Source organism: Phacochoerus africanus, chromosome 15 (assembly GCF_016906955.1).
Source record: "Phacochoerus africanus isolate WHEZ1 chromosome 15, ROS_Pafr_v1, whole genome shotgun sequence".
In the NCBI taxonomy this organism is placed as follows: Eukaryota; Metazoa; Chordata; class Mammalia; order Artiodactyla; family Suidae; genus Phacochoerus; species Phacochoerus africanus.
The window spans coordinates 16,678,709-16,705,895 of NC_062558.1; the positions used below are offsets into that span (position 1 = coordinate 16,678,709).

The 27,187-nt window shown below is 38.6% G+C and overlaps 1 protein-coding gene across 1 annotated transcript; it reads left to right on the top strand.

The window, feature by feature from the left end:
* Nucleotides 1–27,187, top strand: SCRG1 (stimulator of chondrogenesis 1). The gene is made up of 3 exons (XM_047762397.1): nt 1–247; nt 23,265–23,520; nt 26,983–27,187. Exons 2-3 carry the CDS (start codon nt 23,279–23,281, stop codon nt 27,035–27,037), a joined length of 297 nt encoding a protein of 98 aa, XP_047618353.1. The 5' UTR covers nt 1–247; nt 23,265–23,278; the 3' UTR covers nt 27,038–27,187.

The following is a 27,187-nucleotide window of genomic DNA, read 5'->3' on the forward strand; positions in this document are numbered from 1 at the left end:
TACTGAAAAGAAGCTGTTGGTTCCCTCTCGCCCAGTTTGGTTTGGAAGAATCCAGGGGGCCGTTCTTGCAGCCCCATCTCCCTCCCACTCCCTCCTCGCCCAGTCCTGGAGGAGGAGGCAAACAAAGGTCCATTTGTAACCTCCTTCCAGCACCTCCTCTCTTCTGCTTTTGCCCAAACTCACTCAGTGAGTTGGAGCATTTAAGAAGATTCCTCTGCCAAGAAGACTGAAGGAAAGAAGAAAAGGGGTATGTACTTTTTTCCTTAAAAATCATCTTATGCGGTTGATTCTACTGCAAACTACTGCTAGGGATGAGGGCAGATGGGTATGTACGTGTAGAGTCAGAAGACAGAGGCAGAGAGAGCCTCTGAGGATGGGATGTGCTCACTTTGAGAAAGATGACACTTCCTGGGTTAAAGGGAAAGAACCAGATTAAAAGAGAAAAGAAAATACATACACATTCCTTAATCGGGAAAGGTACTTGGGGGCTTAAAATGAGGCAGCTCCCTCACTGCTCCTCCGAGTTAACCCCCGCCCCCTTACCCCAAATTTCGGCCCATGAGTCCACCTCTCAGGATACTCGAGGATGATGCTGGATATAGGTTTCTTTTATACGCAGTAGCTAATCTCCATATGCCTACTTTATATGAAGCTTAAAGGCAATGACTGAGAGAGGGCATGTCTCTTGCTTTTAAAACCCTAATTCCTACAAGAAACTGGTGTAAATGTGGGAGACAAAGAGGGAATTCATTGAGTTCATCCTGGTGTCCCCACCATGGAACACAGCAGTGTCTGTACTGCTAGCATACAGGGAAGCCTTTTTCCCTTGGGGGCCAATGAAAATTCCTCTTTCGAATTCCTTGCACAGGCTGTGCGAAGCTCTCCCAAATGCTGGTCCTCGTATGCAGTAGAGAGGATTTATTGTGGCCTGGGAAATAATGAGAATGATGCCAGGCTGCATATTCACCTCATCCTCCAGCCTCCTCTGAGGGGCCTGAAAGCACCTCACCTTTAGGAAGGACGCGGACTTGGCTTTTCCACTGATGGCGGTCTTTTGACTAGAGGGGCTGACCCTGACCATGTCTGTTGAGAAGATATTTATTTGGAGGAATTATCCACTTTCTAATACCCCTTCTGCTCCTTCTACCTACACTCTGAGAAGTCCACGTCTGCACTCGCCATTCTCACACAGACCTCTTCTGGTATAGCTAATATGAAAAAGAGAACATTTAAAAAATAACAGTGATTGTCATCCACCAGGAAAGATAAATGTAAAACATCACAGACCGGATAGCAATTTTAATCTCTGCCAACTGTGATTTTGATATTTTAAATGTCAGGTTCTATGTTCATTTGCTTTTGCAGCTTTTGCTTCTTTCTGGCTGTGTTACAAAAGGAGTCTGAAAATGCACTGCCCTTTCTGCCTCATTCATCAACTGTTTCATTCCACTTCTCTTAATACCAGTTTCCAGAACTGCCATCAGCTGTCTGCATGAGCTTTGCTCCGTAAGAGTCTGAACACTTTCACTACCTAGCCCTGTTATTTGGGCCATTAGACGAGATAATTTTTCTTTTTAACTCTCCACTTAACTCCAACCCAGTCAAAAGTTTGCTGGTGCCAAAGACCCTCACATAAGCAAAATTTGCAATTCCCTACCTGTATGATGGTGGCAATGATTTACTGTTTAACTGGAATCATCTTGCCCACAATTCTATATCCTCTTCATTGATCTTTTTAAAATAATGCCACTTTTGGAGTTCCCATTGTGGCGCAGCAGAAATGAATCCAACTAGGAACCATAAGGTTGCGGGTTCGATCCCTGGCCTCACTCAGTGGGTTAAGGATCCAGCGTTGGCCATGAGCCATGGTGTAGGTTACAGACGTGGCTCAGATCTGGCATTGCTGTGGCTGTGGCGGGCAACTGTAGCTCTGATTAGACCCTGGCCTGGGAACCGCCATATGTTGTGTGCACAGCCCTAAAAAGCACAATAATAATAATAATAATAATAATAATGCCACTATTGGTATACGAATGGTATCTTACAACATTAGAAACAATGTTAATCACATAAAATTGAATTCAAAAAAAGCAACGGGTAACAAGCTAAAAGATCTCTTGTTATTCGTTTAGATATTTGGTCTTTAGCTTTGTTTTCTGTTATAATTTGGAGGTACTCCAGGAAGAATTTTAAATGCAGGTACTTCAACAGAAAGGGAAAAAAAAATAGAGCAATTTATTTTGAATTGGCCAAAGTCATTTCACTCTTGTTGGCACTTGAAAATAGAGTCTTGATGGATTGCCAAGGATTAAAGTCGGCAGTGTCTTTTAATGAAAAAACAAACTCATGTATCATGAGAACATACTGGTTCAGACATTTCCCCACTTGCCAAATAATAGTTAAAGCTATTTATCTGCAGTTAAGCAAAGGAAGAAGAGAAGACTTCAGTTCAAACATATAATTTATAAAGCGTTAAGAAAAAAAAGAAAAAACCTACCAGCGAGTGCTTGCCAGGTGTGGAACTTTCCATGGCAGTGTGTGACTAAGGCACACAGAAACACCTTTCTGTGCTCTGGCTTGGACACAGCCAGCAAAGTCACATGGTGAGGCAACATACCCACTAACTTCTCCAGCAATTTACTGGTTCCTTTGTTCAGCGAATGCTTTCTGAACACTTCCATTGAGCCCAGCCTGGAAACAGGCCCCAGAGGGATGCAGCGGGAGGAGAAGGCACAGCGCTGGCACCTCCTCTTCCAGTCCCCAGATGAGAGCTCCATCCTTCTCCTCTTACCTTCCCAGTCTGCACGCACTACCCTGCAGTCCCACAGCTATAAATACAGTCAGTAAATATCCTGATGACTCTCCAATGTGTATTTCTGGCCCTGATCTCCACACTCACATTCAATGGCCAACTCAACATCTTCATTTCACATCTGATAGACATTTCAGACTAACTTGTCCAAACCTTCGTTCTTAAATTCTTCCCCAGCCCATCAGCTCCTTTCAGTTCTTCCTCAGCTCAATGAATGTCAGCACATTCATATCAGAAACCTAGGAGCATTCTTGATTCGGCTCCTCTTGCTTCATATTTTCAGTCAGCTTCCATCCCTTTCTCCAACTTATCTCCCACCTAGAACATAAATGTGAGAGTTTCCCAGGGTACCTGGTTATCTTCATTTCTCCTTCTTAACACCCTTGCCATGCACATCAAAAAAGAAACACACAAAACGTTAACAACAGTTCTCTCTACGTTGAAATGCCAGTTGAATTTTATTCTATCTGTGCTTCTCTGTATTTTCCATGTTTTAGATTATTACTTTTCTTCTTAGAAAAGTTATTTTTCTTTAAAAAAAATCCAACTGAGATTATAGCTCTAATGAGAACCATCTAATGGAAAGAAAGCATAAGACAGTAACAGTCATAAGTGAGCCTAAGAAGTTCCTGCCGTGGCTCAGTGGAAACGAATCCATGAAGACGCAGGTTCAATCCCTGGCCTTGCTCTGTGGGTTAAGGATCTGGCGTTGCCATGAGCTGTGGTGTAGGTCGAAGACACGGCCTGGATCCTGCATTGCTATGGCTATGGTGTAGGCCAGCAGCTATAGCTCTGATTCGACCCCTAACCTGGGAACCTCCATATGCCCCCCCCCAAAAAAAAATGAACTTAAGAACAAGCTATAGTGAAATGTTGTAAATATTAAGAAAGGTAATAGGGAGTTCCCATCATGGCTCAGTGGTAATGAACCCAGCTAGTATCCATGAGGACGCAGGTTTGGTCCCTGGCCCTGCTTAGTGGGTTAAGGATCCAGTGTTGCTGTGAGCTGTGGTGTATGTCACAGACATGGCTTGGATCCTGTGTTGCTGTGGTATGGTGTAGGCCAGCAACTATAGCTCCAATTCAACCCTAGCCTGGGAACTTCCATATGTTGTGGGTGTGGCCCTAAAAATTAAAAAGGAAAGGTAATAGGAGCCTAATTTGTCCAAAAGACACAAGGAATAAATAGAATTAAGCTAGATTACCAAAAATAAGAATGTGATTACATAGTAAAAGACTAGGAAGCTCAAGGCTGCAAAAGATATGAAAAATGCCAGACCTAAAATAACAGAAAAATTCTAACAAATTAGGTAAAAAGATTAAAAAGACCTTACAACTCTCTTCCCCATATTCCCAACCTTTTGATAGAAAGGAATCTGGGGAGAGGGGTTAGAGAAAAGCCAGGTGCTATTTGCTATTGAATCTTCTGATAAATGTAAACAGACATAGAAATACATATTTTATTTTATTTTGTCTTGTGTGTGTGTGTGTGTGTGTGTGTCTTTTTAGGGCTGCACCTGTGGCACATGGAGGTTTCCAGGCTAGGGGTCAAGTCAGAGCTACAGCTGCCGGCCTACACCACAGCCACAGCAACACCAGATCAGAGTCACGTCTGTGACCTACACCACAGCTCATGGCAATGCTGGATCCTTAACCCACTGAGCAGGGCCAGGGATAGAACCCGAAACCTCATAGTTCCTAGTCGGATTTGTTTCCGCTGCGCCACGACAGGAACTCCAGAAATACATATTTTAAAGTCACATACGAGTTAGTAGGCCAGAATAAGTGCTAGTTTGAGAGAAAGCAAACAAACAAACAAACAGAAATGGGAAAGTACATTTTAAAGCCAGACTATTTAGGAAAACAAATAAAATTAAACTAAGGCAGTAGGACCTGATGACATGCACATTTAAGGATTAGGCAGCTCACTAGCCCCTTACATTCATGAATAGTTTTCTGCAGTTAGATACTGAGTTTAGCAGTCGGAGAAACTCTTCCTTCCCGGGCTGTAGCGTCTAGAGATTAGGATATATTTTTTCTCCTTACGTAACATGCCAGGCACTGTTTTAAGTTCTTGAGATACACAAAATCCTGCCTTCCTGAACCTACATTCAAATTTAGGGAGGCACAATAAGAATGTTTTTATAATAATTTAGAGGTATAGAAATGCCATGGAAAACTAGAGCAAGTAAGGCAGAATGAGAATATGTGAGGGGAAGTAGAATTTTATTTTATTTATTTGTTTTTTTATTTTATTTTTTGGCCACAACCATAGTGTGTGGAAGTTCCCAGGCAGGGATTGAACCCACACCATGGTAAATACCTGAACTGCTACAGTGATAACACCAAATCCTTAAACCACTATGCCATGAGGGAACTCCAGAAATTTCTTTTTTTTTTTATAAGTTCTGAACTTCTTTTATTTATTTATTTATTTTGTTGTTGTTGTTGCTATTTCTTGGGCCGCTCCCGCGGCACATGGAGGTTCCCAGGCTAGGGGTCGAATCGGAGCTGTAGCCACCGGCCTACGCCAGAGCCACAGCAACGCGGGATCCGAGCCGCGTCTGCAACCTACACCACAGCTCACGGCAACGCCGGATCGTTAACCCACTGAGCAAGGGCAGGGACCGAACCCACAACCTCATGGTTCCTAGTCGGATTCGTTAACCACTGCGCCACGACGGGAACTCCTGAAGTTCTTTTTTATTTAATTAAAGTATACTTGATTTACAAGGTTGTGCCAATTTCTGCTGTGCAGCATAGTAACTCAGTTTTACATATGTATAAGTTATTTTTTTATATTACGTCATGGTCTATCTCAAGAAATGGATATAGTTCCCTGTGCTATACAGTAGGACCTAGGTTGTTTTTTGTTTTGTTTTTGTCTTTTGTCTTTTTAGGGCCGTACCCATGGATATGGAAGTTCCCAGGCTAGGGGCCGAGTTGGAACTGTAGCTGCTGGCCTATGCCACAGCCACACCAGATCCAAGCCACATCTGTGACCTACACCACAGGTCATGGCAACGCCGGATCTTTAACCCCCTGAGCGAGGTCAGGGATTGAACCCTCAACCTCATGGTTCCTAGTCAGATTCATTTCTGAGGCACCATGATGGGAACTCCTTTTTTAAATTATTTATTTATTTATTTATTAGGACCTTGTTTTTTAAATCTATTTTATGTATAGTAGTGTGTATCTGCTAGTCCCAAACTCCTAATTTATCTCCCACCCCTTTCCTCCTTAGTAACCATAAGTTTGTTTTTAATGTCCGTGAATCTGTTTCTGTTTTGTTGATATGTTCATTTGTGTCACATTTCAGATTCCACATATAAGTGATAGCCTATAATATTTGTCATTCTCTGACTTACTTCACTTAGTATGATAATCTCTAGGTCCATCCATGTTGCTATAAATGGCATTACTTCATTATTTATGACTGAGTAATATTCCATTATGTATATGTATCATATCTTTTTTATCCATCCTCTGTTGATGAACATTTAGGTTGTTTTCATGTTTTGGTTATTGTGAATAGTGCTGCAATGAATATTGGGGTGCATGGAAGGGGAGTCAGAATTTTAAATAGCATAGTGGGACAGGTCTTATTGAGGAGAAAAGTGAGCAAAGACTTGAAGAGGGAGTTATATATGAAGATATATGGGAGAAGAGTTTCCCAACCAGAGGAAATAACCAGTGCAGAGGCTCTAAGGCAAGAAGGCATCTGGCATTTTTGAGGAATAGCTGGAACACAATAAACAAGGAGAAGAGTGGATGATTTCACAGAGGCCATGGGAGCCAGACTGCAAATGGGGGCCACTGCACTGACTTCAGCTTTTACTCAAAATGGAGATATCAGAAAATGATAGGTTTAGGTATTAATATCTTCTTTCATTCCTTTACTATTCCTGGCACTTTGGACAGTGCTTGGCATAAATGAAACACTGAAACACATTCTGTTAAGTAGAACTAAATGAAACCGCTTGCTCCTGTTTTCCCCACTCTGATGTAATTATTGAATGACTTGATCAGTGATTCCACATCAGTACCGTCTCCCACTTCCTTACCTCCCCAGCACTGGCTGCTCCTCTCCTGAAAATATTTGCTGATTTGGTCCTGGCACAGGCAGAGGGGTTCTAAGCCACCCAAGGATATACATGAAGCTTTGGGCCTGAAGAGAGGAGAATGAGCCCAGGCTGTATTTCAGCAACCTATTTCATAAGAACAAAATATATAAGCCTGGAGCTCCCGCTGTGGCACAATGGGATTGGTGGCATCTTGGGAGCTCTGGCAGGTGGATTAAGGATCTGGCATTAATGGATAAGCAATGGGATCCTGCTGTATAGCACTGGGAACTATGTCTGGTCACTTGCGGTGGAGCATGATAATGTGAGAAAAAAGAATGTATACATGTATGTGTGACTGGGTCACCTTGCTGTGCAGTAGAAAATGGACAGAACACTGTAAATTAGCTGTAATGGAAAAAATAAAAATCATTATATATATATATATATAAAGGATTTGGCATTGCTATAGCTGCAGCTTGGATAGTGACTGAGGCTTAGATCTGATCCCTGGTCCAGGAGCTCCATATGTCACAGGGTGGCCAAAAATGGGGAAAAGGAAAAAAAAAATATATATATATATACATACACACATATCTACTTCCAGAAGAAGGAAGTGCAGCCTAGTGGCTCCTGTGCTTCCATATTGGTCTTATTTGTTGCTTGAAGATCTGACCCAAGAAGAGAAGCACAGCAGAGAAGCCACAGTTCACTTTGGGGAAGGGAGAATAGAAGAGAGAAACATAGTTCTGAGAATTCAGCATAAGTATTAAAATTACCAGAGTACCATCCAGCTCCATTTTTAGAATCTGTAAGATCTGGGTGTCTGTCCCTCATATTCCTCCAAAAGTAGCTACAAATAGTAAAAGTGATATAGAAAACTTTGCTTTTGCCCAAGATGCCATAACAAGAACCATATCTGCTTATTCCCTTGGAACAACAACCAAAAAAACTAGCCAAAAGAGATGAAACAATCTTTGTCAAAACACTGGCTTTCAAGCAAGGAAGGACACTGATCCTTGAGAAATGGGAAACAAATAGGGTCAACCCTACAGTTTCCTGTCTTCTGCCTGAGAGAGGTGCGGTCAACTCCCTGAGTTGCAGAAATGGGGCTCAGAGTCAGAGACAGAGGCATCTGGAGCTCACACAACAGCACATCAGAGAGAAGAGAGACTCAGAGACAGGACCCTGTGTCTGTAGATTAGTGTATGCAAGTGAGGACACTACCCAAGTTTGGGGGGAAATATATGAAAGGATTAGAGGACAGAGTGCCTGGTACTCAAAGGGCCAGGAATACCCACAAAGACAGATGAGAAACATAATTCATGGGGCTCTGGGGAGAAATCTCAGGAAGGAATGGCCTCAGTAGTAAGGAATAATTAGCCCTAGACTGAGAACAGATCTGGAAACTCCTAACAAATCATAAAAGCAAGACCTGAAAGGGTCAGACTCCTTCCAAGTAACTTAGTTACCTCCCCAAACAAAGAACAAGAATGTTTATAAGACTATAAAAAGCAGCCAGGATCCAATAAGGCGAAACTTTAAATTTCTGTCATCCAATCAAAGATTACCAGGCATACACAGAAGCAGGAAAACATAACTCATAACTAGAATAATCAATTGAAGCCAACCCAGAACTGATACGAATGTTGAAATTAGCAAAGGACACTAAAACAGATACATCCTTATGGTGCTAAAAGGAAAACACTCCCACCTATCACACTATAATCTGTTTTACACTATAACCTTTGTTCAAAAAAAGAAAAAATGCGAAATAAAGACCTTTTCAGACATACGAAACTGAAAGAATTCATCACCAGCAAACCTAATAAGAACACTAAAGGATATCTTCCAAGTATTGGGAAAATGACACCAAATGGAAATATGGATTTACACAAAGGAATGAAGAGCACTGGAAACAGGAGTTCCCATCGTGGCTCAGCGGTTAGCGAACCTGACAAACAAGCATCCATGAGGACTTGGGTTTGATTCTTGGCTTCGCTCAGTGGGTTAGGGATCTGGAGTTGCCATGAACTGTGGTGTAGGTTGCAGACTTGGCTTGGATCCTGAGTTGCTGTGGCTGTGCTGTAGGCCAACGGCTACAGATCTGATGCGACCCCTCGCCTGGGAATCTCCATATGCTGTGGGTGCAGCCCTAAAAAGACCCCCTCCAAAAAAAAAAAAAAACCCACTGGAAATGGAAACTGCATAGATAAACATGTAATATTTTTCTTGTTATTTAACTCCCTAAAATATAATTGACTGTTTAAGCAAAAAATGAAAATAATATCCTTGGGGGTTTATAGCATATACATAAGTAAAATGTATAACAATAACAGCATAAAGGATGGGAGGAAAGAAATGGAAATATAATACTGCAGAGTTCTTATACTAATATAAAACAGCATAATATCAGTTGAAGGGAGACAATGGTAAGTAAAAATAGTTACTATAAACCTTTAATCAATCATTTTAAAGTAACAAAATGAAGAATTACATCATAGCCAACAAAAGAGGTAAAGTGAAATTATTAAAAATTTTCAATGAATCCAGAAGAGTACACAAAAGGAGGGTAAAAGGGGAGTTCCTCGATGGTTCGGTAGGTTAAGGATCTGGCATTGTCACTTCTGTGGCTCTGGTCACTGCTATGACACAGGTTTGATTTCTGGCCTGGGAACTTCTACATGCTTAGGCATGCTCCCCCACCCCCGGGGGAAAAAAAAAAAGAGGAAAAAAAGGAACAAAGAACAGACGGATCAAACAGAAAACATAATGTAAGAGGATAGATTTAAACCTATCCATATAATCACATTAAATGTAAATAGTTTAACCACTTCTCTTAAAAAGCAGAGACGATTTGGATTAAAGAGCAAGACCAACCTATAGACTGCCTGTAAGAAACACATTTGAACAATAAAGCCACAAATACATAAAAATAAAAGTATGGAAAAATATGTTCAGAAGTCAGAAGATCCAACATTATTAAGATGCCAATATTCCTCAAATTTATCCTTAGATTCAATGTACTCTCAACCAAAATTCAGCACCCTTTTCTGTAGAAACTGATAAGCTGGTAGTAAAATTCATAATGGAATGCAAAAAATCTAGTTGGCCAAAACAACTCTGTAAAAAAACAAAGGTTGAAGGCTAATTCTAACTGATTCCAGGAATTGCTATAAGGCATCAGTAATCAAAAGTGTAGTACTGGCATAAAGATAAACAAATAGATCAATGGAAAAGAATAAAGAGTCCAGAAATAGATCCATAGCTATATTAAAAACTGATATTTGACAAAGATGCAAAGGCAATACAATCAGAAAACAAGTCTTCAACATACAGTGCTGAAACTACTGGACAACCACATGAAAAAAACAACTTAAAAAAAGAATTTCAACCTATACTATGCACTGTATACAAAAAACAAAAATTAGAAAACAATGGAAAAAACTAATATGGATCATGGAAGTAAACGTGAAACCTAAAATTACAAAACTTACAGAAGAAAACATTGGAGAAACACTTTGTGACCTTGTATAAAGTAGCGATTTCTTAGATATGACACCAAAAGCACATTCCACTAAAAAAACTGAGAAATTGGACTTTATTAGTTTCAAGAACTTTTACTTCTTTTAAAACTACTTTGTTACAAAAGTGAAAAGGAAAGCGATAGATGAAGAGTAAACATTTGCAAAGCATATATCTAACAAAGAAATTATATCTGAAATATATAAAGAAAGTTCAAAACTCAAGAACATCAGCCCAATATTTTTTAAAATGGGAAAGGCTTTGAACAGACACTTCACGAAAGAAGATACACAGATGAAGACAGGCATATGAAAGAGGCTCAAAACCATTAATCATTAAGGAAATGCAATATAAAACCACCATGAGGAGTTCACTTATGGTGCAGCAGGGTAAGAAACTGGAGTTGTCACTGCAGTGGCTTTTGCTGCTGCAGTGGTGCATGTTTGATCCTTGGCCTGGGAAATTCTGTACAACTTGGGGGTGGCCAAAAAGCAGACAAACAAAACCCCCACAATGCAACACCTATTAGAATGGCCCAAAATTAAAAAGACTGACAATACCAAGTGCTGGAGAGAATGTGGATGAACTAGAACTCTCACACTGCTGGTGGGAATTTTTTTTTTTTTTCTTTTTAGGGCTGCACCTGCGGCATATGGAAGTTCCCAAGCTAGGGGTCGAATTGAGCTACAGTTGCTGGCCTATGGCATAGCCACAGCAACACAGGATCCCAGCCAGGTCTGTGAACTACAGCTGGTGGGAATTCTATTTATTTTTATTTTTATTTTTATTTTTGCTTTTTAGGGCTGTACTTGTGGCATATGGAGGTTCCCAGGCTGGGGGTCTAATTGGAGTTACAACTGCTGGCCTACATCACAGCCACAGCAACCCAGTATCTGAGCCACATCTGCAACCTATACCTCAGCTCACAGCAATGCCAGATCCTTAACCCACTGAATGAGGTCGGGGATTGAACTCACAACCTTGTGGTTACTAGTCAGATTTGTTTCCGCTGCACCACAGTGGGAACTCCCAAGTTGGTGGGAATTTTAAAAGGCACAAGCGCTTGCCAAAAAAAAATTTGCCAATTCCTTAAAAAGTGAAATATATACCTATCAGCTATCCCACTCCTAGGTATTTGCTCAAGAGTAATGAAAGCTATGATCTTGCAAAGCCTTATACACAAGTGTTCATAATAGCTTTCTTTGCAATAGCCTGAAACTCAAAACAACTCAAATATCCATCAACAGCCAAGTGGATAAAAAATTTGTAGCATATATGGTATAATACCTCTCAGCAATAAAAGGGAATCAGCTACTGATATAGGCAATGGACATGTATCAATCTCCCAAAATAAGTATGCTGAGTGAAAGAAGCCAGACAAAAAGAGCACACATTTGATGATGTCCATATGCCACGAGTGTGGCCCTAAAAGGCAAAAATAAAAATAAAAATAAATAAAATTCCCACCATGTATATGAAATTCTAGAAAATGCAAATGAATCCATGGTGACAGAATGCAGATCAGTGGTTCGATGGGAATGGGGGCAGGGATGAATGTGAGAGATGGATGACAAAAGGGCAGGAGGAAACTTAGGGATGACAGATGCGCTCACTATCTTAATTGCGGTGATGGTGTCCTGGGACTATACCTGTGCACAAACTTAGCAAACTGAATACTCTAAATATTTGCGCTTTATTATATGTCAATTTTACCTCAATAAAGCTGTTGAAAAAACCTGCCTGCATAGTGGAGTTCTGTCAGCATGTCTTTTAAAGCTTAATGATGATGGAGATTTCTACCATATAGTTTGTACTCAATGAACAGGAGCTTTAACTCCCTTCTTTAAAGAATAACCTGAAAAAAAATGTCAGGAAATGTAACTCTTTCTCTCCCTTGCTATCTCTCCTTTAACTTTACTTATCTTATATGTATAAAGAAGGCCCTAATCAGAAGTAATTGAGAACTAAAGCATCTCAGAGAATTTTATATATATATATATATATACATATATATACATATATATATAATATATATACACAAATATATATATATATATATATATATATACACACACACACACATATATATATTTCTTGCTTTTTAGGGCTGTACCTGTGGCATGTGGAGATTCCCAGGCTAGGGGTTGAATCAGGGCTGTAGTTGCTGGCCTATGCCACAACAACTCGGGATCTGAGCCGTCTCTGTGACCTACACCACAGCTCCTGGCAACGCCAAATCCTCAACCCACTGAGTGAGGCCAGGGATCGAACCTGCATCCTTACGGATGCTAGTCAGATTCGTTAACATGATGGGAACTCTGTCATGAATTATATTTAAAAAATAAATAAAACTTAAGGTACAATTTGCAAATAGCCTATTGGAAGGTATTATTCTATATATACTAGACTGTGATGTCTTGTTCTGTCAAATCTGAAAAAATCTGAAGTGAAATAAACCTCATTGTTTCCTTTCATTAATATTTGGAGGTAGGAATTAAACCGAATTTTTTATGGCCACACCCATGGCACATTTAAGTTCCCAGGCCAGGGACTGAATCTGCGATGAAGCTGTGACCTACACCACAGCTATGCCAATGCCAGATTCTTTAACCCATTGTACTGGGCAGGTGTGAACTGTGCCACATCAGGAACTCCTAAATTTAATTTTTATTACTTCTAGTACCTTGGCAGGTTGACAGAGTGAATATGAGAAAAATCCCCACAAGGTTCTGGCAGGAGGAGGTGAAAAGGAACCATGTCAAAATATTGTCAAAATATGTCAAGGCTGCCCTTGGGAGAAACTAGTTACCCAGAGCCTAACCTGTTGGGGTATTATCAGAGCCTGACTGATCTTGGGGAAAGGAAATACCTAACTCCAGCCCACCTAACCATCCTGTCTCACCTAAGCAGGGAGAAAAAAACTGAGACACACTTGTAAAGTTCACAGCCCAGAAGCATAGTCTCACTGAAAAACCAAGACCTAATTATAGGACCATAGAATATTTCCTTTCCCTTCATATCTCACCACATTACCAAAGGCCTAGTTACAGCAGTTGCTTTTACCTGGTACATCATATATGGCTATTGGGAAAAATTTACAAGGCATACCAAAGACAAATAAAGCAAGCATCAGAACCAGAAATGGCAGGAATGTTGGAATTATCAGACCAGGAATTAAAAACAACTATGATTAATATGCTAAGGGTCCTAATGGATGAAGTGGGCAGCATGAAAGAACAGATAAGCAATGTAAGCAGAGGGGTGGAAATTCTGAAAAAGAACCAAAATAAGTTCTAGAGAGAAAAACAACACTATAACAGAAATGAAGAATCCCTTTGATGGGTTTATTAGTAAACTGGACACAGCTGAGGAATGAATCTCTGAGCTTGAGGATTTATCAACAAAATCCCTGAAAACTAAAAAGAGAATGAATACTGAAAAAACAAAGTCCAAAGGCTGTGGGACAACTACAAAAGGTGTTACACACATAGCAAGAATACCAGAAGGAAGGAGTTCCTGTGGCACAGAGGAAATGAATCTGACTAGTATCCATGAGGATGTGGGCTCAATCCTTGGCCTCACTCAGTGGGTCTGGGATCTAGCTTTGCTATGACCTGTGGTGTAGGTTGCAGATGAGGCTCAGATCCCATGTTGCTGTGGCTGTGGTATAGGCTGGCAGCTGTAGCTCCAATTCCACCCCTAGCCTGGGAACTTCCATATATTGCAGGTGTGGCCCTAAAAAGCAAAAAAACAAACAAAAAACAGAAGGAACAGAAACAATAATGATAGATAATTTACCAAAATTAATGTCAGACACCACACCATGGACCCAGAAAGTTCACAGAACACTAAGCAGGCCATATGTCAAAAATCTACACATAGGCACATAATTTTCAAACTACAGAAAATCAAAGATTTTTTTAAAGTCTTGGAAGTAGCCGGGGGGCAGGGGGAAGCACCCTACAGAGAGATAAAGAAAAGAATTATATCTAACTTCTCCTCAGAAACCATGCAAATTAGAATAGAGTGGAGTGAAACAGTTAAAGTGTTAAGAGAAAAGAAATTACCAACCCAGAGCTTTGTACTCTGCAAAATTATCTTTCAAAAGTAAAGAAGAAATAAAGGCTTTCTTAGACAAAGAAAAAATGAGAGATTTGTAGCCAGTAAACTGGTCTTGCAAGAAATGTAAAAAGAAGGAAAATAATACAGGTCAGAAACTTGGATCTATATAAAGAAAGCAAAATTCACTGAATTAGAATAAAAGAAGGTAAAAATTACTCTTATTATTCTTTTTTTTTTGTCTTTTTGCCTTTTCTTGGGCCACTTCCTGTGGTATATGGAGGTTCCCAGCCTAGGGGTCTAATCAGAGCTGTAGCTGCCAGCCTACACCACAGCCACAGCAACAGCAATGTGGGATCCGAGCCATGTCTGCAACCTACACCATAGCTCACAGCAACGCCAGATGGTTAATCCACTGAGCAAGGCCAGGGGTCGAACCCGAAACCTCATGGTTCCTAGCCGGATTCATTAACCACTGTGCCATGATGGGAACTCCATACTCTTATTATTCTTAATTGATTTAACAGGTGACAGTTTGTTCAAGATAGTAACTGCAACAATGTATTCAACTATCTGTGTTATGTATGAATATAGATGTATAGATACATGTTTATGAATGGCAGTAATAATACAAGGAATGAGAGGAAGGAATTAGAATTATTTTGCTATTCTAAGGTACTCACATTACCTGTGAAGTCATATAATATCATTTGAAAGTGGAGTTGGATCAGTTATAAACAAATACTGCAAACTCTAGGGTAACCACTTTAAAAGTAAAAGCACAACTTACATATTAAGAAAGGGAAGAAAATGGAATCATACAAAATGCTCAATTAAAACCAGAAAAGGAGTCAGAAAAAGAGTGGAAGAGAAAAACAGGAACAAAGAACAAGAGCAATAAATAGAAAACAATAACAAGTAGATACTAATCCAGCTATATCAATGTCAATGTTGTATGTCCATGGTCTAAATGCATCAATTAAAAGACGGAGATTGTCAGAGTGGATTGAAAAACAGGACCCAACCATATGCTGTTGCCTTATTTTAAATATAAATACACATAGAGATCAAAAGTAAATAGATGGAGAAAAATATACCATGCTAACATTAACCAGAAGAAAGCAGAAGTAGCTATACAAATTTCAGACAAATCAAACACCAAAGTAAGAAAAGTTATTAGGGATAAAGAAAGGTATTACATAATGGTAAAGGGATAAATTCTCCAAGAAGACATAGCAATTTTTAATGGATAAGTAAATAAATAAATGAAAATAAGTAAATAAATAAAAAACATGAAACAACAGAGAAAATCAGTGAAAATACAAGTTGGTTCTCTGAAAAGATCTATAATACTGATAAACTTCTAGCAAGGCTAAACAAGAAAAAAAGAGAGGGGACACAAAATTACTTATATCTGAAATGAAAGAGGGGATATTACTATAAACCACATGGAAAATTAAAGGATAATAAAGGAATACTATGAAAATCCAACAAATTTGATAACTTAGATGAAATGGACCAGTTCCTTGAAAGAAAAATCTGTCAAAATTTACACAAGAATAAATAGATGATGGGAATAGATCTGTATCTACTAAAGAAATTGGATTAATAATTAATAACCTCCACAAAAAGAAATCATCAGGCCCAGATGGGTTCTTTGGTGAATTCTCTCAAACATTTAAGGAAGAAAGTATACCAAATCTCTACACTCTCTTTCAATGGATAAAAGCATAGTGAATATTTTCTAACTCATTCTATGAGGCTAGCATTACCCTAATACTCAAACCAGACAAAGATATTACAAGAAAATTACAGACCAATATTGCTCATGAACATAGATACAAAAATCCTCAACAAACTATTAGCAAATTGAATCTAAACAAGTATAAAAAATCAACATTGGATTTATCCCAGGTATGCAAAGCTGGTTCAACATTTGAAAATAAATTAATGTAATCCATCACATCAACAGTCTAAAAAAGAAAAATCATATGATCATATAACTAGATGAATAAAAAGCATTTCATAAAATCCAAACCCAAATATAATAAAAGCTCTCAGTGAACTAAAAATAGAGTGGAATGTTCTCAACTAAACTACTAAATAAATTTATAGCTAACATCATATTTAATGGTGAAAACCTTGAAGTTTTTTCACTAACATTAGGTATGAGGTAAGGATGTCCCCTCTCACAAATCCTTTTCAACATCATTTTAGAAGTCTTTGCTAATGCAATAAGGCAAGAAAAGGAAATTAAAAGCATACAGAGTGGGAAGGAAGCCATAAAACTGTCTTTGTTTGTAGATGACATGTTATTTATGTAGAAAATACAAAGAATCAACAAAAACCTACCGGAGCTAATAAGTGATCACAGCAAAGTTATAGGGTACAGGTTAACATAAAAAATTCAATTGTCTTCCTATGTACCAAAAGTGAGTAGGTGGAATTTGAAATTAAAAACAATACCATTTACATTAGCATCCCCAAAATGAGATATTTAGGTATAAATCTAACAAAATATATATAACAAGATCTATATGAAAAAACTACAAAACTGTTGAACGAAATCAAAGAACTAAATACATGAAAAGATATTCCAGTTCATGTATAGGAAGACTCAACATTGTCAAGATGTTGGTTCTTCCCAACTTGTTATATAGATTCAACGCAATCCCAATAACTCAGAAAGTTACTTTATGGATGTTGAAAAACTAATTATTTTTTAAATTTTTAAAAAATTTTTACTTATTTATTTATTTATTATTATTTTTTTTGTCTTTTTGCTATTTCTTTGGGCCACTCCCGCGGCATATGGAGGTTCCCAGGCTAGGGGTCGAATCAGAGCTGTAGCCACCAGCCTACACCAGAGCCACAGCAACGCGGGATCCGAGCCACGTCTGCAACCTACACCACAGCTCACAGCAACACCAGATCCTTAACCCACTGAGCAAGGGCAGGGACCAAACCCGCAACCTCATGGTTCCTAGTCGGATTCGTTAACCACTGCGCCACAACGGGAACTCCTATTTATTTTTTATTATTATATTTTGGCCACATTCCCAGTATGAAGAAGTTCCCAGGCCAGGGATAAAGCCATGCTACAACAGTAACTCAAGCCACAACAGTGATGATGTGGGATCCTTAACACTTTGCACCACCAGGGAATTCCTTGACAAATGATTCTAAAGTTGATATGAATTGCACCACCAGGGAATTCCTTGACAAATAATTCTAAAGTTGATATGAAGAAGCAGAATATACAACACATTATTGAAAGAAAAGAACAAAGTTGGAGGATTCACACACACTTCGTGACTTTGAGATTAACAATAAAGTTATAATAATCAAGACACTGTGGTGTTGGTGAAAGAATAGACAAGTAGATCAATGGAATGGAATAGAGAGCTTGGAAATAGAATTCCACAAATACAGTCAACTGATCTTTGACCAAAGAGCAAAAGTAATACAATGGGCAAAGATGGTCTCTTCAAAAATGGTGCTGGAATAACCAGACATCCACATGCAGTGAAATGAATTTAAATACAGGCTTCATATCCTTCACAAGAAATTAACTCAAAATAGATCATAGATATAGAAGTAAAATGCAAAACTCTAAAACTCCTAGAAGATAACATAGAAAATCTAGATGACTTTGGGTATGGTGATACCTTTTCAGATACACCAAAGACATAATCTATGAAAAAATAATTAATAATCTGGACTTTATTAAAATTAAAAACTTAATGCTCTGTGAAAGAAAATATGAAAAGAAATAGAATATAAGTCACAGACTGGGACTTTATTAAAATTAAAAACTTAATGCTCTGTGAAAGAAAATATGAAAAGAAATAGAATATAAGTCACAGACTGGGAGAAAATATTTGCAAAAGACATATCTGCTAAATAAATGTTATCAAAAATATAGAAAGAACTCTTAAAAGTCAACAATCGGAAAACAACCAACCTGATCAAAAAATAGGCCAAAGACCTTAACAGCTACCTCATCAAAGAAGATATAGAGATGGCAATCGCAATAGATGCATAGAAAGCATTTGACAAAGTCCAACATCCATTCATGATAAAAACTCTTACCAAAGTGGGTATAGAGGTAATATTCCTTAACATAATCAAAGCTATTTATGATAAAACCACAGCAAATATAATACTCAATGGAGAAAAGCTGAAAGCCTTTCCACTAAAATCTGGGACAAGACAAGGATGTCCACTCTCACCACTGTTATTCAACATAGTATTGGAAATCCTAGCCACAGCAATCAGACAAGCAAAAGAAATAAAAGGCATCCAAGTAGGAAGAGAAGAGGTAAAACTGTCACTGTATGGAGATGACAAGATACTATATATAGAAAACCCTAAGGATTCAACCCCAAAACTACTTGAACTGATCAACAAATTGAGCAAAGTAGAAGGATATAAGATTAACATTCATAAATCAGTCACATTTCTGTATACTAACAATGAAATATTATAAAAGGAATACAAAAATACAATACCTTTTAAAATTGCACACCAAAAAATCAAATACCTGGGAATACACCTGACCAAGGAGGTAAAGGACTTATATGCCGAGAACTATAAAACATTAATCAAGCAAATTAATGAAGATGTAAAGAAATGGAAAGATATTCCATGCTCCTGGGTTGGAGAAATTAACATTATAAAAATGGCCATACTACCCAAAGCAATCTACAGATTCAATGCAATCCCTATCAGATTACCCATGACATTTTTCACAGAACTAGAACAAACAATCCAAAGATTTATATGGAACCACAAAAGGCCCAGAACTGCCAAAGCAATTCTGAAGAACAAAAACCAAGCAGGAGGCATAACTCTTACAGACTTCAGGCAATATTACAAAGCCACAGTCATCAAGACAGTGTGGTACTGGTACCAAAAGAGACATATAGACCAATGGAACAGAATAGAGAACCCAGAAATAAACCCTGACACCTATGGTTAATTAATCTTTGACAAAGGAGGCAAGAACATAAAATGGGGAAAAGACAGTCTTTTTAGCAAGTATTGCTGGGAAACCTGGACAGCTGTATGCAAATCAATGAAACTAGAAAACACTCTCACACCATGCACAAAAATAAACTCCAAATGGCTTAAAGACTTAAATATAAGACAAGACACCATCAAACTCCTCGAAGAGAACATAGGCAAAATATTCTCTGACATCAACCTCATGAATATTTTCTCAGGTCATTCTCCCAAAGCAGCAGAAATAAGAGCGAAAAATAAAGCAATGGGACCTAATCAAACTGGCAAGCTTTTGCACAGCAAAGGAAACCAAAAAGAAAACAAAAAGACAATTTCCAGAATGTGAGAAAATAGTTTCAAATGATGCAACTGACAAGGGCTTAATCTCTAAAATATGCATACAACTTATACAACTCAACAGCAAAAAAGCCAACAACCCAATTGAAAAATGGGCAAAAGACCTGAATAGACATTTGTCCAAAGAAGATATACAGATGGCCAACAAGCACATGAAAAAATGCTCAACATACCTGATTATTAGAGAAATGCAAATCAAAACTACCATGAGATACCACTTCACACCAGTCAGAAGGGCCATCATTAATAAGTCCACAAATAACAAATGCTGGAGGGGGTGTGGAGGAAAGGGAACCCTACTGCACTGCTGGTGGGAATGTAAGCTGGTACAACCACTATGGAGATCAGTATGGAGATACCTTAGAAATCTATACATAGAACTACCATATGACCCAGCAATCCCACTCTTGGGCATATATCTGAACAAAACCTTCCTTAAAAAAGACACATGCATCCACATGTTCACTGTAGCACCAGTCACAATAGCTAAGACCTGAAAACAACCCAAATGTCCATCGACAGATGATTGGATTAGGAAAAAGTGGTATATATACACAATGGAATACTACTCAGCCATAAAAAAGAACAAAATAATGCCTGCAGCAACATGGATGGGACTAGAGACCCTCATACTGAGTTAAGTAAGTCAGAAGGAGAAAGACAAATACCATATGATATCACTTATATCTGGAATCTAATATAAGGCACAAATGAAACTTCCACAGAAAAGAAAATCATGGACTTCAAGAATAGACTTGTGGTTGCCAAGGGGGAGGGAGTGGGGTGATTGGGGATCTTGGGGTTAATAGATACAAACTATTCCCTTTGGAATGGATTAGCAATGAGATCCTGCTGTGTAGCACTGGAAACTATGTCTAGTCACTTATGTTGGAGCATGATAATGTGTGAAAATAGAATGTGTACATGTATGTGTAACTGGGTCACCATGCTGTACAGTAGAAAAAAAATTGTTTTGGGGAAATAACTTTTTTAAAAAAGATATAGAGATGGCAGATAAGCATATGAAAAGAAGCTCTGTATCATATGTCATCAGGAAATGAAAATTAAGAAGATATCACTACACACTTAGTAGAATGGTCAAAATCTACAACACTGACAATAAATACCAAATGCTGGTGAGAATGTGGTATAATAGGGACTCTCACACATTGCTGGTGGGAATGTAAAACAGTCTAGCCACTTTGGACGACAGTCTGGTGGTTTTTTAGAAAACAAAACATAATTTTAGCATTTAATCATGCTCCTTTGTATTTACCCACAGGAGATAAAAACATGTATAAGAATGTATAAAAACATGTCCCAATAAAAACATGTATAAGAATGTTGATAGCAACTTTATTCATAATTGCCAAAACTTAGAAGCAACCAAGATATTCTTCAAAAGATGAATGGATAAATGAATGGTGGTGCATCCAGACAACTGAATATTATTCAGTGCTAAAAAACAAAGACAGCTCTGTCAAGCCATGAAAAGTCATGGAGGAATTTTAAAAGCATATTACTAAGAGAAAGAAGCCAATATGAAAAGACTACATACTGTATGATTCCAACTATAGGACATTATTGAAAAGGCTATAAAAACTAGAGAGACAATAAAAAGGATCAGTGGTGGCTGCAGGGGTGGGGTTGGTGAGATGAATAGGCAGGCACAGAGGATTTTCAGGGTAGTGCATATACTGTGTATCATATTATAACGATGGTACAAACCATTACACACTTGTCCAACTTATAGAGTGTATAACACAGAGCATGAAACCAAAGGTAAACTATGGACTTAGGGTGATTATGATGTGTCAATGTTGGTTCATTCTTGATTAAAAAAAAATGTACCCCTATAGTGAGTGATATTGATAATGGGGGAAGCAATCCATGTGCAAGGGCAGGGAGTATATGGGAAATTTGTACCTTCCTTTCAATTACACTGTATACCCAAACTGCTTTAAAATAACAAAGTATTTTAGTTTAGTTTAGTTTAGTTTTTGCCTTTTAGGGCTGCACCTACGGCATATGGAAGTTCCCAGGCTAGGAGTCAAATCAGAGCTGCAGCTGCCAGCCTATGCCTCAGCCCCAGCAGTTCAGGACCCAAGCCATATTTGCGACCTACAGCACAGCTCACTGGCTACAACGGGTCCCTAACCCACTGAGGGAGGACAGGGATCCAACCCGCATGCTCATGGATAATAGTCAGGTTTGTTATCACTGAGCCACGACGGGAACGCCCTAAAATAACTAAGTCTTTTAAAAAACCCATTATCTTACCTAAAATAACTGACCTTTGAGGGGTATCTAATCACTGAAAACATCATAGTAAAATTTCCTCTCAATAATACTGCTTTCTCTCATAGTACAACATACATATCTGTCTTCCCCTCTGTTTAATACTCCAAAGGTAGGAAAGATACTTGAGCACCTGCTAAGAAGATGAAATCCGGATGGCTGTAGAGTCTGGTGCTGGTTCCACCACTATATTGCTAATCTTCCCATACTACAAGAGCTTCTGTTTTCTCTCTATTTAATACAGAAGCCAGAGAAACTGATTAAATGCATAATGGATATTCCACAGGTGTATGCAAATACTGCACTTGAAGTGTTATCTCCTAAAAGAGGAATTAGACTTGCTTGGTATGACCCCAGGAGTTGACGCTAGAACTGGAGTGTGGAAGCCACAAAAAAATAATTTCCAGTAAGGGAAGCACTAGAAGTTTACCAGTGCAATGTGTGAACTTGGTCACCAATGAGTTCTCCATCATGGTAGGTGTGCAAGAACAGGCAAACTGTCTCCTAGTGGGAATTCAAGCCTGTTTTCAGCTATAATCCATGTGGAAGAAGAGTTCATAAATCACTAAAAAAATATGCAATGAAAATGAGTCCTCAAAATAATTATGAAAGTTTTTTTAAAAAACTTAACTATAAATATAATCTATAGACTATAATCTATAAATGTCAGGATAAATGGGCTTTTTGTTTCTGTCAGGGTGGGACTTAGGTTCTTTGACAATGCTGTTAGGATTTGCAAGGTTGAGAATCGCTGTATACGATGATGCTATTTGTTCTAGAAATTTGAGTTTTACCACCTTAAAAAGCAGCTTGCCTCTACTGAATGTACTGAAAAAATAACTTTGAGTATTTAAAGATGCAGATTCTGGCTCTTATTACTAACTCCCTTCTTCCTCCCCCATGTAACTTTCATTCTGTATTTCTATGTCGTGCTCAGGCATTTCATTTATAGCATATTCTAAGTGATTTTTATTGCAGATGGTCATAAAACTATGATTTGAGAAACACAAAGAGAGTAGAAAAAAAAAATCAACTCCCACTCTTTCTATCCAAGAGTTTATGAGAATGCTTTAGAACTTTGTTCAGATGAATTCTGTCTTTTAAGAAAAAATGAACACTGACACAGTTCGGTTTTTCTTCTATCTCAGGGCCAGAAGCCAACATGAAATTTACAGTACTCGCTGTCACCATTGGACTAACTGTGCTGCTAGGGGTCCAGGCCATGCCTGCAAATCGCCTCTCTTGCTACAGAAAGATTCTAAAAGATCGCAACTGTCACAACCTTCCAGAAGGAGTAGCTGACCTGACAAAGATCGATGTAAACGTCCAGGATCACTTCTGGGATGGGAAGGGATGTGAGATGATCTGTTACTGCAACTTCAGTGAACTGCTCTGCTGCCCAAAGTAAGGAAATGCAGTCATGAGATATATTGTTGTGAAGTGTATGCATAACCACACTTTGTTAAGACAACTTTATAATGACTTTGCTGAAATTAATCACTCTTTTCAGTGAAATCCTGTTCAAATCTCAGCTATTTTCTAGAAGTCCCGCCATTGTGTACTGAACTGAGTGTTTCCATTTAAGAAACAAAATTTGGCAGATTTTAGTAAAACTAAATGAAATGCAGAAAATTAATAATGCTCCAATCTATTAAATTCTAAATTTACTATTTGGTTTTTAAACACACACACACACACACACACACACACACACACACACACACACTCTACTACTAGCTAAAGTCACCTTCAAGGAGGACATCTTAAACCAATTTGAAAACTATTCAAAAGATCTCAATAAAGAGATCAAGTAATTACATGGTTAGAAAAGTTTGGTAAGGGTTGGATGGAGCTCCCGCTGTGGTGCCACAGGATCAGCAGCATCTTGGGAATGCTTGGACGCAGGTTCGACCCCCAGCCTGGCACAGTGGTTTAAGGATCCAATGTTGCCGCAGCTTAGTTCATGGCTGTGGCTCGGATCCGATCCCTGACCAGGGAGCTCCATATGCTGTGGGGCAGCCAAAAAATAAATAAATAAAGTTTGGTAGTGGTGAAAGAAAAGCTTTCTATAATTTCTGTATAAGTTAAACAGAAATTACCTAAATAGAAGTTATCCACTAACTTGGAAAGCAGGTGCATTTAAAGTGTAATATAAAGGTAGATAAATCAATATTTTTAGCTCTTGATTTTAACATAATCTTCCCCTAGTTATTGAGGAATCTCAAATACTATGATCTTGGCTGCTTCACAGTGAAATTAGATTTTTCAAATTACTCTCAACATGTCATCATATTTTTTATTTTTCTAAGAAATGTGCGAGATAGAAGGGACAGATATAGCCATCTTATCAAGAAAAGGTGCCGAGAGGTAAAATGGCCAGCACCATCCCACAGAACTAGTTAATATCAGCACTGAGACTAGAACCCAGGTCTTCTGATTTGGACCAGGAATTTTTTTTCTACCAGGCCAGTTAGTTCCTAAGTTTGGTTCCCAGAACAGCAGTCTCAATATTACCTGAGTTCTTGTTAAAAATGTAATACATCCTAGGGCCCCAGACCAGACCAACTAAATCTGAAACAATTGAGAAGAGGCATAGCAATTATGGTCTAAACGGTCCAAGTGATTCTGATGCATAATAAAATTTGAGAATCATTCAACAATACCAAGAACTTGAGTTAACTGATTCCATAAAATGATTTAATTTTACCCAGACTACATAAATGAAATGCCGCTAATATCAAAACACCATGTTTGCTTTTTCTTTGTTTGTTTGGTTTTAGGGCTGCACCCTTTGGCACATGGAAGTTCCCAGGCCAGTGGTCTAATCCGAGCTGCAGCTGCTGGCCTACGCCACAGATCTAAGCTGGTGTACCACAGCGTAGGCAATGCCAGATCCTTTAACCCACTGAGCAAGGCTAGGGATCAAACCTGCATCCTCATGGGTACTAGTCGGATTTGTTTCCACTGCTCCCCAATGGGAACTCCCATGTTTGCATTTTGTAATTGTAAGACTTGAAGCTAATTTATTGAAATGTATTTGCACTTATTTTATGACATAATTTTGTGACTGTGTTAATGTATGAGAAGAGAAGTATGGATATAAAGAGTTATTTTTATCTGATTATGGGTTACCATTCTTCCAATTGCAACAGATAGAAGTATATCTCTTTTTTTTCCCCTGAAAACACAAGTTTTAATTTGCCATCCAATTTTTTTTCAGAAATATATATTTTGAGATTTAACTAATATACAGTACTATATAAGTTTAAGGTGTACAGTACAATAAGTTGACATACATATGGATTTGAACAACATGGATTTGAACTGCATGGGTCCACTTCTAGACAAATTTCTTTCACTAAATACACACTACAGTACTAAACCATCCATGACTGACTGAATCCTCTGATGTTGAACTATGGATATGAAGAGCTGACTGTAAAGTTATGTATAGATTTTTGGCTGCACAGAGGGTCAGCACCCCTCACTGCTGCATTGTTCAGGAGTCAACTACATTGTGAAATTATTACCATAATAAGTTTAACACCCATCACCTCATACAGTTACAAATTTTTTTTCCTTGTGATAACTTTTAAAATCTAGTCTTGGAGTTCCCGTCGTGGCTCAGTGGTTAACGAATCTGACTAGGAACCATGAGATTGCGGGTTCAATCTATGGCCTTGCTAAGTGGGTGAAGGATCCAGCATTGCTGTGAGCTGTGGTGTAGGTCACAGATGTGGCTCGGATCCTGCGTTGCTGTGGCTCTGGTGTAGGCCGGCAGCTATAGCTCCAATTCGACCCCTAGCCTGGGAACCTCCATATGCCATGGAAGCAACCCTAGAAATGGCAAAAAGACAAAAAAAAAAAAAAAAAGATCTAGTCTCTTAGCAATCTGTAAATATACCATCAATAGGACTAGCATGCTAAGTAGATTTTTTTCTTTTCATTTTTTTTAGGGCCGTACCTGCGGCATATGGAAGTTCCCAGACTGGGGGTCAAATTAGTGCTGTAGCTGCAGCCTACACCACAGCCACAGCAAAGTGGGATCCGAGCTGCATCTGTGACCTACAGCACAGCTCACGGTAAACCGGATTCTTAACCCATTGGGAGAGGCCAGGGATCAAACCTGAGTCCTCATGGATACTAGTCAGATTTGTTTTCCACTGAGCCATGATGGAACTCCCTATTTCATGCATTTTTATACATTACCTTATGTGATCTTTTCAAAAAGAGTATAGTTGAGTAGCTCAACATTTCACCTTTCCCTATAAAACCTAAACATTGACTAAGAAATTTTTAATTTTTCTTAGCTGTAGATATAAATTTCATAGCCCATCCCCACATATATCAGAGAAATGAATTTTTTTTTGTCTTTTGTCTTTTTAGGGCTGCACCCATGGCATATGGAGGTTTCCAGGCTAGGGGTTGAATCTGAGCTGTAGCTGCTGGCCTACACCACAGCCACAGCAACGCTGGATCCTTAACCCACTGAGCGAGGTCAGGGATCAAACCCGAGTCCTCATGGATGCTAGTCAGGTTCATTAACCACTGAGCCACAATGGGAACTCCGAAATAAATTTTTTGGTATGATTGTAAGGTTTTTGAAATCACCCAATCTTGACTTTTCTTTATGGATAATACTAGCATAATGTCTATGGTAAATGGGGGAAAGTAGAAGAATTAATTACCTTCTTGGTCTTTGCTGTTCTTGTGGCAAGTCCTCCCACTCATTCTTTGTACTTTATTCACCTGAAAAGAATAGTCATATCTGAAATCCTGGAAATTACTGTCCATTTTTCACCCAGAAAAAACTAACATATATCTCAACATACAGCTGGATTTAATTCATGTTCTACTTTCTTTCAGAGATGTCTTCTTTGGACCAAAGATCTCGTTTGTGATTCCTTGCAACAATCACTGAGAATCTTCCTGTATTCCAGACAGCACCATCCCTAATTCCCCACAAACTGCACTCTAACAGTGTAATTCTATTGCTGGTTTCTATGGAGTCCAATAAAGCACAGATTCTATAAATTTGTGTTAAATAAGTAGTAATAAAAATTCAACTTAA